This window comes from Chaetodon auriga, chromosome 4 (genome assembly GCF_051107435.1).
Source record: "Chaetodon auriga isolate fChaAug3 chromosome 4, fChaAug3.hap1, whole genome shotgun sequence".
NCBI classification, from domain to species: domain Eukaryota; kingdom Metazoa; phylum Chordata; class Actinopteri; order Chaetodontiformes; family Chaetodontidae; genus Chaetodon; species Chaetodon auriga.
In genome coordinates this window covers 4,377,209-4,390,398 of record NC_135077.1, presented here as the reverse complement: position 1 = coordinate 4,390,398, position 13,190 = coordinate 4,377,209, and the positions used below count along the sequence as shown (strand labels likewise).

The 13,190-nt window shown below is 43.1% G+C and overlaps 1 protein-coding gene across 2 annotated transcripts in view; it reads left to right on the top strand.

Moving 5' to 3' along the window:
* The first annotated feature begins 1,066 nt into the window (after nt 1-1,066).
* plppr2b (phospholipid phosphatase related 2b) overlaps nt 1,067-13,190 on the top strand; it is a 45,421-nt gene continuing 33,297 nt past the window's right edge. The window contains exons 1-2 of one of the 2 annotated variants that reach the window (XM_076728673.1): nt 1,067-1,633; nt 5,852-5,962. In XM_076728673.1, coding sequence (XP_076584788.1) covers nt 5,852-5,962 — 111 coding nt within the window. In that variant the 5' untranslated portion in view covers nt 1,067-1,633. The remainder of the gene's footprint in view (nt 1,634-5,851; nt 5,963-13,190) is intronic. The other variant, XM_076728672.1, reaches the window with a different exon arrangement.

Here is a 13,190-nt window from a genome sequence, read left to right as displayed (position 1 = left end):
GGGGCTGAGTGAGTAAAGGCTGGTCAAAACATAGAGTATGCATGAAACAATAAAGGCACATGCTAATGAATGAGCTTCAGATGTGTCAGTTCGAGGTGCTTTAACTTTAGACAGAGCCATGCTAGCTGTTTCCCCTTTTTTCCAGTCTCTGCTCTCAGCTAAGCTAACTGGCTGCTCATTGTTGCTCATGTTTAATAGGGCTTCACACCAAGTACGCACCTGTGTGGCAATGCCGGAGAGAAATGTCCCAGTGTCCAGCAATCACTTGGAGCCATCATAGCATGTCCAAACATGTACCCTGACACATGTACAGAAACACACACTGTCTGTGTTTTATCCTGCCGGGGGGGGGGGGTGTTAAAGAGAAAGAGTTAAAGGGAAACCCGTGCTATTATGCAAGAATACACCAATGCGCACACAGATACACACACACACACACACACACACACAGTACAGGGCTGCTGGTGAGCTTGCACCTGGGGGCCTCTGACCCACATAGGACCATGTGCAGGATGCGTCCCACTTAACCACTTGACGATGCATCATTGACCTGCTACCAGTTTACTGTCTGAAGAGCTGAGCTGGATTGTGGTCGCGGCATACGTGAACTCACATTGTCATTGTTTTTATCGTTCATGTTGAATACAGAGACAAGCTGCTCAAAAAACTCAAAGCACTAACACCATACCTGCAGATTACTCATGGCTTTTTTTCTCTCCCGCTTTGGCTTTCTGTGTTCCCATAATTGCACGGACACACAGACACACAGTCACACACACGCACACACACACACACACACACACAAGCACACACGGAGCACCACTGAAACACACAAACACCTGTGCACTCACACTCTCACTGAGCCCATGGTGTCTGCCAGTATCAAAGTGGTTTCCTGGGGTACTAAAGTGCACTGTGTCTACCATTTTAGCCACTGTGTTGCCTCAGCCTCTGACACACAGAGTCCCTCCTCCTCTCTCTCTCTCTCTCTCTCTCTCTCTCTCTCTCTCTCTCTCTCTCTCTCTCTCTCCCTCTGCATCTCTCTCTCTCTCACATTTCTGCTCTCACTCTCCACTCCAGCTGTCTCATTCTCTTATTCCCTCTTCCCACTCTCTGTTTTTTCCTCCTCCTCTTTGCCTTCCCTTTTTCTCACACACAAGCATACAGATGCACACACACAAACACACTCTCTCTCTCCCATCTCTCCTTGTATCCACCAGCAGCTGTGCCGAGGACCCTCCCTCACCAGCCTGTGGATCCCTTCACTTGACTAATTATCCTTGAAGTGTTGTTGAAGATCATCATATTTAGCTTAGCGACCTAGCGGCAGAGTGCAGACAGATATAGACTAGGCTGGCTGGAGGCTGGGTGCCTGGCACTGTGGCAAGCTCTCTATCTCCCTCTATTCACAGTCAGTGCCGAGGGCTTCTCAGTGGCGGAGCGGCGGAAGTGAGAGGCGGTTTTGCTTTGAAAGAGACGAGAAGGGGGGAAAAGAGAAAGAAGCGGAGCTGACACCACAACGCAACCACAGAATGGGAGTCCGCTGCAGGAGCAAATCCTCCTAGAGACAGAGACTGGAAGGAGGCAGCGGTCACTGTGCAGCAGCACTGCTCCCAACACACAGAGATTTAAGGTGAGAGTTTTTCAAACCAGTTACTGCCCTGCTTTTTCTTCTTCTTCTTCTTTTTGGACAGGGGCTGTTTCTGAATGTGTGTGTGTATGTGTGTAACAGACAATGTGCGTGAGTGTGATTGTGCATCTCTGTGACCCACATTGTTGAACCTGAGGTGCAGCACAGGAGGCATTCTGTACAGGATGCTCTCTCTCTCGCTCTCTCTCTCCGTCTGTTATACACACTCGCAGACAAATACACACACACACACGCGCACGCACACACACTCACCACACAAACACACACACACACACACACACACACACACACACACACACATAGCGCCATCAGCTGTGTAGCACCACTTGTTGGACTGACATCCAAGTTGACATGTAATGAATACTGGGATGATGGTCACTTGTATGTGTGCTCGTGTGTGTGTGTGTATGTGTGTGTGTGTGTGTGAGAGAGAGAGAGAGAGAGAGAGAGAGAGAGAGAGATAATGAGTGGGTCTTTTGTTGCTGTGCGAAGTGCGAAGCTTATGGATGCACATCATAGTGAACGACATTAGACAGCAACACAAGACACAATCAGTCATGCCAACCTTATGCCTGCTTGCTTCTCTCTGCTTTGGAAGATGGGAGCATAAAGGAAGACTAAATACTGTATTTACATCAGACAACCTCCTGTGTGTGTGTGTGTGTGTGTGTGTGTGTGTGTGTGTGTGTGTGTGTGCGCGTGTGTGTGTTAGAGAGATATTTACAATCCCTTTATCTTCTGCCACAACTTGTACAACCTGTCCTCTCTTTACTTAGCATCAATGAATGCTGTTTCACCAATCAAAGCGCTTTGTGTAGCCGATGTTTGACCACAGCTGAAGCTTGTGCTCATATTGGAATAATGGGAGAATAGTCAGATAGATATTGTTTCCTGTGAGGCAGACAGGCGATAGTGGAGAAAGAAGAGTGAAAACGAGTCTATGAACCACAGCATGAATAATTAACACACTTAAACGCAGGGAGTGTAGTCTGCGCTGCTCGGTGTGTGCGTGTGTGTCACTCAGCTCAACGTTGCATGATGCATAGACACAGAAGATTTTTGAGGGAAATTTGGGGACATTTCGACCACAAACAAGCCTCATTTGAAACTATAAATAGAGCCTTCATGATAAATCTCTGATGTGGAACATCAACTGCGTAGAGGGCCTTCGCTGCCAGATAATTGAAGTTCAAGTTTGTGGACACTGTGACAGCACCTGAGGTGATTTTGCGGACATGGTGATTTCTAATCCCCAAATCCTGCATGTTTAAATTAAAGGGAACATTATTCAGTTGCTGTGCTGCTCTCCGCGTTTGTAGGTTGCTTTGTGTATCGTACACAGGCGTTTAAGGGATATCTAGGTTTTAATGTAATTCTTTGAATCTCAGCTTGTTGGTTCAGAAGACTGGTAATCTAAAAAATATATATATATAATTTCTGTTCGATGAAATGGTTCCAGATGAGAGAAGATCTAAGTGAACTCAGGTTTCTGGGAGTATTACATCTTTAATGCTTTAGTTATTAATGCATATACTTTAGTGCTCTTAAAATGTGCTGCAGCAATATTTAACAGGAATCTTTTTCTGCTGTCAACACATGCAAATATACACTTTGTGTCATCAGTGAGGATGACAAGATGCTGTGTTTTTTGTGTGTGTGTCAGCTTTTTATTTTTAAATTGTCTTTGCTTTTTGGTTTAAATTGAACATCTTTCTATGCCACTGATAGGCGTTCAGGAGTACTATGAAGACATGGACGCATTCCAACCTTGAGAAGTGGCTCCCTCCCCTCTCACCAAAAACAACCATTGATTAAGGAAAGGGCTGACACGGCAGCAGACATTTGCCCTCAGCCATAAAGTCAGCGAGATAATTGTTGTCAAGGAGATGAGCGAGCAGGCTCGATATCTGAGAGGAGAACCAATTGGCGTTTGACTCAATAAAATTATGCTGAAGACTGCTGAGGGCACTTGCTTTATGATTGATAAAATCATGATTTCAAAGTTGGCAGTTCTTAGAGAAATTGCATTTACTGTTTGATTCAAATGCCTTTGAATGCCTTTGGAGGCGTCCATAAATATAAGAGCTGAAGCTCACATCATTTAGCATGAGTGCAGTCATTTCCATGTCAGAAAGCCCTGAGCATCTCATAAGATGGCCTTCCTACTCTAACTTTCCTCATCATCTCTTCCCCTGCTTCCTCATATTCTCACTTTTGGGACTGAAGCTGTTTTTGTTCAACTTCTACCTGTTATCCCCCCCAATCTCTATTATTTCCCATTGCTGAGTCTGCTGGCTTTCACCCCACCCTCTTTACTTCTGAAGAGTCTCCGAACGTCTGCATCATGACTTTGTCTCTCTCTTATCTCTTTCTGTCAGGCTTTTGTTTTTGATCATCGCTCCTCTGTTTCCAGTCTACTTCTCCTCCTTTCAACCTCATCCCCCCCCCCGACACTTTTGATTGTCTCCAAGTACTGGTGTGTGTACCTGTATGTGTGCATTTTTGATGTATCATGCAAAATGCATCTTTGTGGGCACCTCCGCATATGGTTGAGTGGGCTTGTGAGTGTCGTGTGTGTGTGTAAGTGTAAAAATAGACGTTTTTACCCTGATGACAGATGATGATAGGATTCCCTTTTTGATTATCGATAAAACTGACAACATGAAGCTCAGTCAGCAGTGTTGAAGGTCCCTGGTGTATTCACGGATGAATGGCACATTATGAGCAGCAGGTGTAAAAAGTAATTATGGTGCTTCTACTGGTTAAGGTTAAAGTTAGAAAAAAGAAGAAGTAGTTTAGAAATACTGTTTTAAAAGTAAAATTAAAAATTTTACCCAAGTGAAAGGACATAAGTCAGCAGTGTCAGACCCCTCCGGCCTGTTTCGATGGCCACGTCTGGCCCATGTATCTGAAACATAAGAACAAGGGTCAAAAGTAAAAGTGCTCATTATGCAGAATGTCCTATTTCAGAATAATATGCATTATTGGATTACAATTACTGATCTATCTATGTGTATAAAGATCACTTTACTGTTGTAGCGGGTAAAGGTGGCACTAAATGTAACTATTTAATGTACTGCAGGGCAGCTTAATCTATAATAATTCTTTACATTATAATTTAGTGATTGATTTTATTTGGTTTTAATAATCTGAATCTGCAGTAAGTAGCAACTGAAGCTGTCAGAATAATGTAGAAAAGTAAAAAGCACATGTCCCTGTGAAAAGTCTAAATTAGCATAACGTGGAAATACTCGAGTGAAGTACCTCTAAACTGTTCTTAAGTACAGTACTTGAGTAAAGTAAATGTTACATTTTGCCACTGCTTGCTTGCAAAGCCAATTATCTGAGATGAGAATTCTAGTCTTGCGTATAATTGAATGCGCTTCTCACCTTGAATGTTGGCATTGAAAGTAATGACATACAGTCGACTCATCCAATATGAATGTAATTCCTACACACAGCTGTGACGCCCCGCGCCACCTGGGAGACGGGAGCGGCACCAGTGTAATATACATGGAGCTTAAAACACCTTACAGAGGTTAGGTTTCGGTGTTTGGCTTCTAGCACGTTGCTCAAAATGATCAGACCTCACACTCAACTTTCAGGTGAAGAAGAAATTGGTCAACAAATTGCCACTTGCCTCTTTACTGTGACTCAACAGACTATGAAACTCACACTGAGATTTACTCTAAGCCAGGCACTGAATATAAATAGACTACTATTTACACTGTTGTATCGCCTGGAACTCAGACTACTGCTTAGTGACTCACAAAGTTGAACACTAACAAGGTGCCAGTCAGGTCCCTTTCCTCACCAATAAGTCAAGCCAATTACAAGTTTTGTTTGCCTGAAATTTTGTTGTCTTTCTTACTATTATTCTTATTATTACTGTGCCCCAAAATTCACCCAGGCTGCTCACACAGTGTCAGCTAATACTGCATCTGTTTTCTTTTTTCTGTTTTTTATATTACGTACATTTACAACAAATTACAAATGATCAAAAGTGCTCCACGGCTTCATAAACTTTGATCCACATATTCATGAATGTTTGTCTGTGCTTTGATGCCACGTTCAACTTTTCCACTACATGAAGGGGTTTGTGTTCCTACTGCACAGCAGCTCTTCACCCAGCATATTCTTTTGACACAAACAGAACAAAGAGAACTAAAGCTTTGCAATGACCTTTGACCCTTTGCACAGATGCTTGGTGGTCAGCTGTCAGCACAAAGGAGGGTGATGAGGAACCTTCCTGATGAGAAAGGCCTGCAGAAGACCAGCACCTACATTGTGCCATGCTTCCTCTTTGTGGAGGTGAGTGTTCGGATGTATTTTGTTCAAAAGGGAACAATATAAATTGGCCATGGTGGCTTGTTGTGCTCATCAGACGTGACTCACATCTGAAAATTTGAGCCTGATCTGACCTGAACATTCAAAGTCATACTGAAAAGTGGTTTGTTCCCTGCTTTTGGTTGTTATGAATCTACGACTGAAGGCAATATTTGTCATATTTGGGCTACATCTAGACTCTAAAATCTCCAACTTTCATGCGCTGATGTTGTACAAGATGAAGGAGCTCTGCAGGTGATGGAGGTTTTCAAAACCTCTGGGAACTTGGAATCACACAGAGCAAACTGATGGACACATGAAAGCACATTTTACAGTCCTCTGCCTGTGAATGTGGTCTTCCTCTTCTCTCCCATCTCTTTCTTCCATCATTTCACATGTTTCTCACGGCAGATTAGCAACAATGAGCATCAGTTGGGAAACTGCCTGAATTAGCAGGCTCTGTTTTCAATTCACTGACTCCCCAAAGAAATGATTGATTTGACTAAATTGTCACAAATGGGTAATTACCCTGACTCCATGAAGCATTTAGTGATTACATTCAGCAGGAGGTATCCTCACAACAAAGGCCCTCTCCAGTGACCTTTTTTGCTCACAAGCTCCTCGATTCCTTTCCTCCGTTCCTGTGCTCTTCTCACGACTCTTCCTCTCTCCCTGTAATCCCTGAATGACCTTCTGGTGGAGACGCTCATGGCCTCTGCTACATTTCCTAATTAATTGGCCTAATTACGAGCGGAAACCCAATTAGCCTGTGCCACCGCTAACACGCTGCAAGCCTGTAGGTCCTCTGAGCTACAGCAACGATAGCTGAATGAGCTGAGTTATATGGTTTTTTAGCATTAAAAAAACAGTTATTTGCTTCTGAATTCACCTTAGAAGTGTGATGTTGCACTCCAAACCAGTTTCAGACATTAAAATTTGAGGTGTGTGAAATTTGGTGAGACAAATGGGGCCATAGAGAGTTGACTAGATAAGTCAGAAGTTCAGTTTTGCAATACTAGATAGCCTATGGGCAAACAAGAGAGCTCGGGATAGATATGGACATTTCGGTCCCTCTGGCTGAGACAGACATAAATAAACACAGATCTTGTGAAAAGTTGTTCTTGTTGTATTAAAAAAAGTTTCTAGTGTAAACTGCAAGCCACATCTTTCTGTAGCACACCTCCAGCAGCACCTCTTCTCTCCTGGAGGATTTTCTTCAACCTCGCTCCTCTGCTCCGTTCTTTGTACTCATTCACTCATTCACAACATCCTCTCGAGCTCATACTATAGCTTTTCTCGTCGGCTCTTTGTGCCTCGTCCAACACGCGAATCCATCCCGCACTCTTTCCACATAACAATACTCTCCAGCACACCTCTGTTGCCGCTGCATCTCTTTGTAGCACAAATACCCCACAATCCCTGCAGGTTTACTCGCGGTCTTAATCTTGCTTTTATTTTCTTTCATTGTGCTTTGGTACTGGCTCACTCTCAGCATCCTCTTGAGGACTTGTTATAATGATTTTCAAGCTTTCTAATTTTTTCATAGTGCGTCTATAATATCTCTAGGCTTATATCTGTCAGTAGAGCTCCACCCCTTCTCCGGTATGCTCTTTGACGGTCTCTTGAGTACTGCCCAGTCACTCTTTTAATACAGATTCTCCACATCACTCCACTCCAGCACTTATTCCCTTGAGTAATTACATCTTTTGCATCAAGGATCTCTCCATTATTCCCCTTTACTCATAAAGCTCCATCTCCTCCTCCCACTCAAAACCCTGTCTGCTGTATTGCAAAGACCTCCATTCTCCTCATTTCTTCTCAACGCTTCTCTCCAGCTTCATGTTTCCTCTGGGGTCTCCATCATTTCTTCTTTGTTCTTTTCATTTCTGCTCTTGTTTCTGCTCATCCCACCCTCCTTCTCAGGGCAAGCAGACCTTGTCCTCGTGCTCAGCCCATATCACAAACTATAAGGTAGCACGAACATCTATCATCCTGGGTAGGAGGTGTTATGTGCAGCTAATGCTGGCTAATCGCATCTATTGTTTTTATTTTGTTCAAACACGGCCAGAGGTGGGCCACTGTAAATCTAGTTTGACTTTAATAACTGTATATGCACCTGAATTAATCTGTGTACATTGCAGTAGTTTAATAAAGGGCATTTTTAAATTCAATTCCCCTCTCTACTGTGTTCGTACTGAGGCAGCTCGCTGTAGCATAGCTCCCCCCGGAGGGCACTCACTCCTTTGTTGTTACATTAGCATCTCATTACCCATTTCTTTTCAATTCAAACGCCCAGTCTTATTCCTCTTTCTCTCTTGTGATCTTGTATCTCATCGCCTCTCTCTTTTCCTCTTTTTCTCACAATCCAACTCTCTGTCTCTCACTGTCTGGTTCTCTCTCTCTCTGCTTCCTCTTCGTCTATCACTTCATCTCTATGACGCTGGCCCTTGTCCTCTTTCTGAGCCAATCCCACTGTCAGTTCATCGCTCCTTCCATCTCAGGGCTTGTCTGCCATCTCTAATTTTGATTGCAGCATCTCCACTTTCTCTCTGCTCCCACTTTCCACATTTCCTCCTTCTGTCATCTTCCCTCTGTCTCTCATAGTCATCGTTTTCTTCTTCGGCTGGATTAAAGTGTGAGAACTGGTCTTATCAGTTTCCTATACAAACGAGGGACATTTCACACAATTTTCTTTTAGCTGAATTGGATAGAAACAACATAATGGCAAGCAGATAAGTCATCCTCTCTTTCTCCTTCTGTGTATCTTTCACTCCCCTCGCCTGTTGTCGTTCCACGGTGTCACCGCCATCATGCTGCAAAGCCACACAAGAGACTGGTCAGGGGCCTAACAGAGGCACTACTTCAAAGGATCCTCTTTATAAAGTCATTTTGATATAACTGATGTCTGACTTGCTTTAGAGACTGATGGGTGGGAGGAGGGTTGCGAGTTGGTGTGATCTAGCCCAGGCAGACGTACTGTGAAAGTCTGTACTGAAGCTGTGTTACAAAGTACTCAGAGTGACTACAAGTGGACTCTTTGAGCGGATCTCACTGAGCGTACAACTTGCAGCCAGTGAATAGCTGTGTGGTATCAGCTGTAGATGTGATTATCATTACTGTTTGTTGTTAGCGGATGCACTGTAGCTACTAATCCATGGCACCCAGCCTTTGCAGCGTGTATTCTGGCTTTCAGGCTTTGCTGTTCAGCCTCGACTGCCAGCTTGGTGTAACGGAGTTCCTCCTCTCCGCTCCTTCCTCATGCCTCATTGGCTGCATCCTCCTGTGGCACAGCGAGTTCTGTAAAGCAAACAGGCTGCTGAGCATCGGACCACGTAATGCTTCAGGTCTACGGCCTGTGCTGTCTCTGATGATACTGAAAGATGTTGGTTCATGTCAGCTTGCATCTCTCATTTGCTGGCTTCCCCATCGTTGCTCTAATTTGTGCTGCTCAGTAATTTTTGCCAAGTCAGCAATATTCTCTCATGATTTGCATCTTTTTTTTTGCTTCATGTGAAAATGTAATGCACAGGTTTTTAGGTTTGTGTCATATGCTACTGATTTGCATATGCGTTGTGAAGGACATACAAACTATTTTCTGTCGAGACATTAAACATATCTGTAGCAATATCCATTCAGTATCCATTCTTGTAACACAAAGTCTGCCTGTAGCAGCTAAAGCAACATTACACATTTTCATGGTGATGTTTCGGGACATGGTTCCAATGGAGGTGGGAGAAATCTGATAAACCGCCTCAAGTGATATCACTTGAGTCAGCATCTGTTGAGGTTGTCAGAGGTTGTCCTTCATTTGATGAAGCATACTACATCGTTTCTAGGAGACAGGGTTGCTCCCAGTGGTTACAGTTGTTGCTGATCTTTGGTTTTTCCGTGCTTGATGTTGAAGCGCATCAACCTCAGGAAACAGTTACCTTGCTTATTGACCGCACTTGTGTTGCAGCGTTTGAGCAGCGACGGCCTCTGGCATCTTTCGTGGTCAGGGTGTGAAGGCAGCTCGAGGTAGGCTGCTCCAATGCTGATTACCATCCTAAATGCATCAGGCCTACAGTTCACTACAACAAAGCATCTTCCGCTCAGCGTGTGCTAACTTCATCCACATTCCCTGCTGGGTTTGACACTGCCTCAGTACATCTTCTCCCTCCAAGCAACACATTTGTTCTATGTGTTTACTCTTTTCTAAAGATGTTTTGTTCCATGCAGCTTTACTTTACTGTGCTCACAGTTTCTCCATAACTAAACACCAAAATTTGCTGCTAAACCACTCTATTAGTACTCATTTTCATGCAAAATCCAGATTTACTTTGCAAAGTTGAAATCTTGACATAGAAGCAGCTCAACTTCCTCAGCCCTCACCGGCCTATTTCCTAATATATCCTACTGATGATTATCTTAATTCTCTTTAACCTCCTTATGGACATTTTATATACCTTCAACATTTCTATTAGCACAAGAGAGAGACAGCAATTGTATGTGAGAATAATTCACTCATGGTCCCCGAACATATTACTTTGTGCTACCATATTTTATTGATTAATACTCTGGTGAGAGTTTTAATTTTTTTTTTTTTTTAATGCTCGCACAGATTTTTTTTATGTGTCCCCTCCCTCTCCAATGCAGATATGCATACATGCGCACACACACAGGCACACACACAGACACCGGCACAAAGACTCATTCTCACATTATTCTCTCCCTAGTTTCCCCCTCATTATCTCCCAGACTCCATGAATAGCACCTGCCTGCCTGTCTGCTGCGCTGGGATTTCTCAGCACAGTGCATGTTTGAGACACTTGTTAGCTGGCTGCCTCCTACCTGTTATCACTTTAGGGAGGAAGGCAGCGATGAGAGACCCTGTATGTCACCGTATAGACTCATATCATCTGTGAATATTGAATAGAGTAGCCGCCTATCTAGGCTGCAGCACCGAGGCCAAATCTTATCAGAAAAAGGCATATAAGATCCTCACTGGAGTAAGTCTCCAAAGTAAAATTGCATATGGAAGATATAATCGTGTCCTCGCTCTTGCTCCTTTTCTGAGCAACATGCAAATAGGATTCAGAAATGTAGATTGATTCTTGTTGCTACCCGTGCTGCACGTTGCTCTGAATAAGGTCAGCTCAATAAGTCTAATTTCAAAATCAAGATATTCACAATTTATGAATCTGGCATCCTTTCTGGCTCAAGAACACTTTACATCAACATCAGACTTGTTACTGAAATCATTTCCTTTCCTGTGCTGCAAAAGAAACCCATTAAAAGGACATTAAAAAGACGCAGTCCTCTTTATTTCTGGAAAAATAGCAACGCATATTAGACAATAATTTATTTTTAAAATTAATATGTGTTAATTCTTGTTTATGTATGTAAGTGGAGAGCTTTGGAATGAAATCTTTAATTGCACTGTAGGGCTTTATGCAGGAAGCACGTTTGTATGTATGAGCCTGCATCTGCTTTCATTCTTCTCTGTTTGTAAGATGCGGGGGCATGTTTGCTTGAGGACTGGGGATTTTGTAGAATTATGTGATTGTTGCTGTAAAGAGAGGGAGAAGTGAGCGGGAGGAGGAATGGGTGAAGGGAGTTACGGAGTGGAGCAGATACTGTAGATGCAAAGAGACAACAGTGTGTGTGTGTGTGTGTGTGTGTGTGTGTGTGTGTGTGTGTGTGTGACAGAGAGCAGATATAGAGAGTTTTGACAGCGTGGATGATTGAGTGACATGGAAGGATATGAAGCAAGAAAGGGGGGAAACAGAGCGAGAGCGTGGGTTTGAAGATTACTGAGGAAAAACGCTTTTTAGCAGAAGAAAAGAAACGAAGAGATGAGTTTAAGATAAACAAGGTATGGTGTTAAATACAACCAGTAATCAGACAAACAAAAGAGGTGGGGGAAGAGAGGGAACGGGGGTGGCATGCGGCTGCCTGCAAGATGAATGCCCGCTTTGATCATCCTCCTTTCCCTTGTTCCCTCTTTGTATTTTACCTTTCTCTCAACTTCACCCTCTTCCACTCCCTCATATATCCTCATTTACTCTCTTCCACCTCCTCTCCCCCTGTTGTTTTCTGCTGCCTTCCTCAGTTTTATTTCCCAGCGGTATGCTCGGCTTTGCCCTTCTGTGATATACTAATGTCTCATTAACTGTTTTATCCGTCTGTTTACCTTCTTCCACTTTCCCTCTGCTGCCTCTCCCAGTCCTCTCTTTAAGGCTCTACCCCACTGGCTTGTCCACTGTTTTCTATAACTCGTCTCATCTATCTTTCACTTGTCTAGTTCAGCATGTTGTAATACAATCCGGCGACACCAGGCGGCAGTCAAGCCCATCCATTGGCTTGTTATCCATGCTGAGTCTGTCATATGTCCTAGTAGGGTTTTTTTTTTTCTTTTTTTTGTCTTATTGTTCATTCATGTACATGTGATTTATGCAAATGGGTATGTGTGAGAGAGGGTGGTGTGTGTTTGATCTTTTATGTGCAGTCTTTGTGTCACAGTGACTCTGTGTGTGTGTGTGTGTGTGTGTGTGTGTGTGATTGTGGTCTAAAATCTGACACTGGCTTTTTTAAATCATCTGCCGTCTCAACTGCTGTGGAATATTCACCGGCTCTAATGATGTGACTGAGTGATTATGCGAGCTCATCAGGAAACTAAATCACAGCGAAAAGGAGGAGAGGTGTCGCAGCCTCGTCTTATGCTAATTTAGGCAGCTTTTTGTGCTGAACGCTGTGAGGATAGTAACTCTGTGAAGCCTTCTGACACCAATCTGACACTAATGGAAAAAGTGTTGCTCTTCATAATAATATTTCACTGTGCTGTTGCGAGGATATGTTTTCAATTTGTCAGTTAATTTGAGGCTGATTAACGAGCACCCTTTTTACGAACAGATGTACCATTTAAGATATGGTAGGGAGATTTATTTAAGGAGAGGAGATCCTTTTGTGTCCCATTGAGGGCTGGCATTTTAGTCCCTCATTCATAAGCAATATATAAACATGTAATAAAGGGTTTATAACACACTAAAAATTATAAGCAGATATATGCATTTCTTAATCTCAACAACTACATTATAGCGTGTTATAAACCTTCATTAAATGTTTGTATTTAAAATAGATTTAAAGTAAAATTTTACCCAATATTGAAACTAGAGAGTTTGTCAGTCTGGAAAAAGAAAAGTGGATTTGTTCAGTGTGCCATCTCAACAGTATC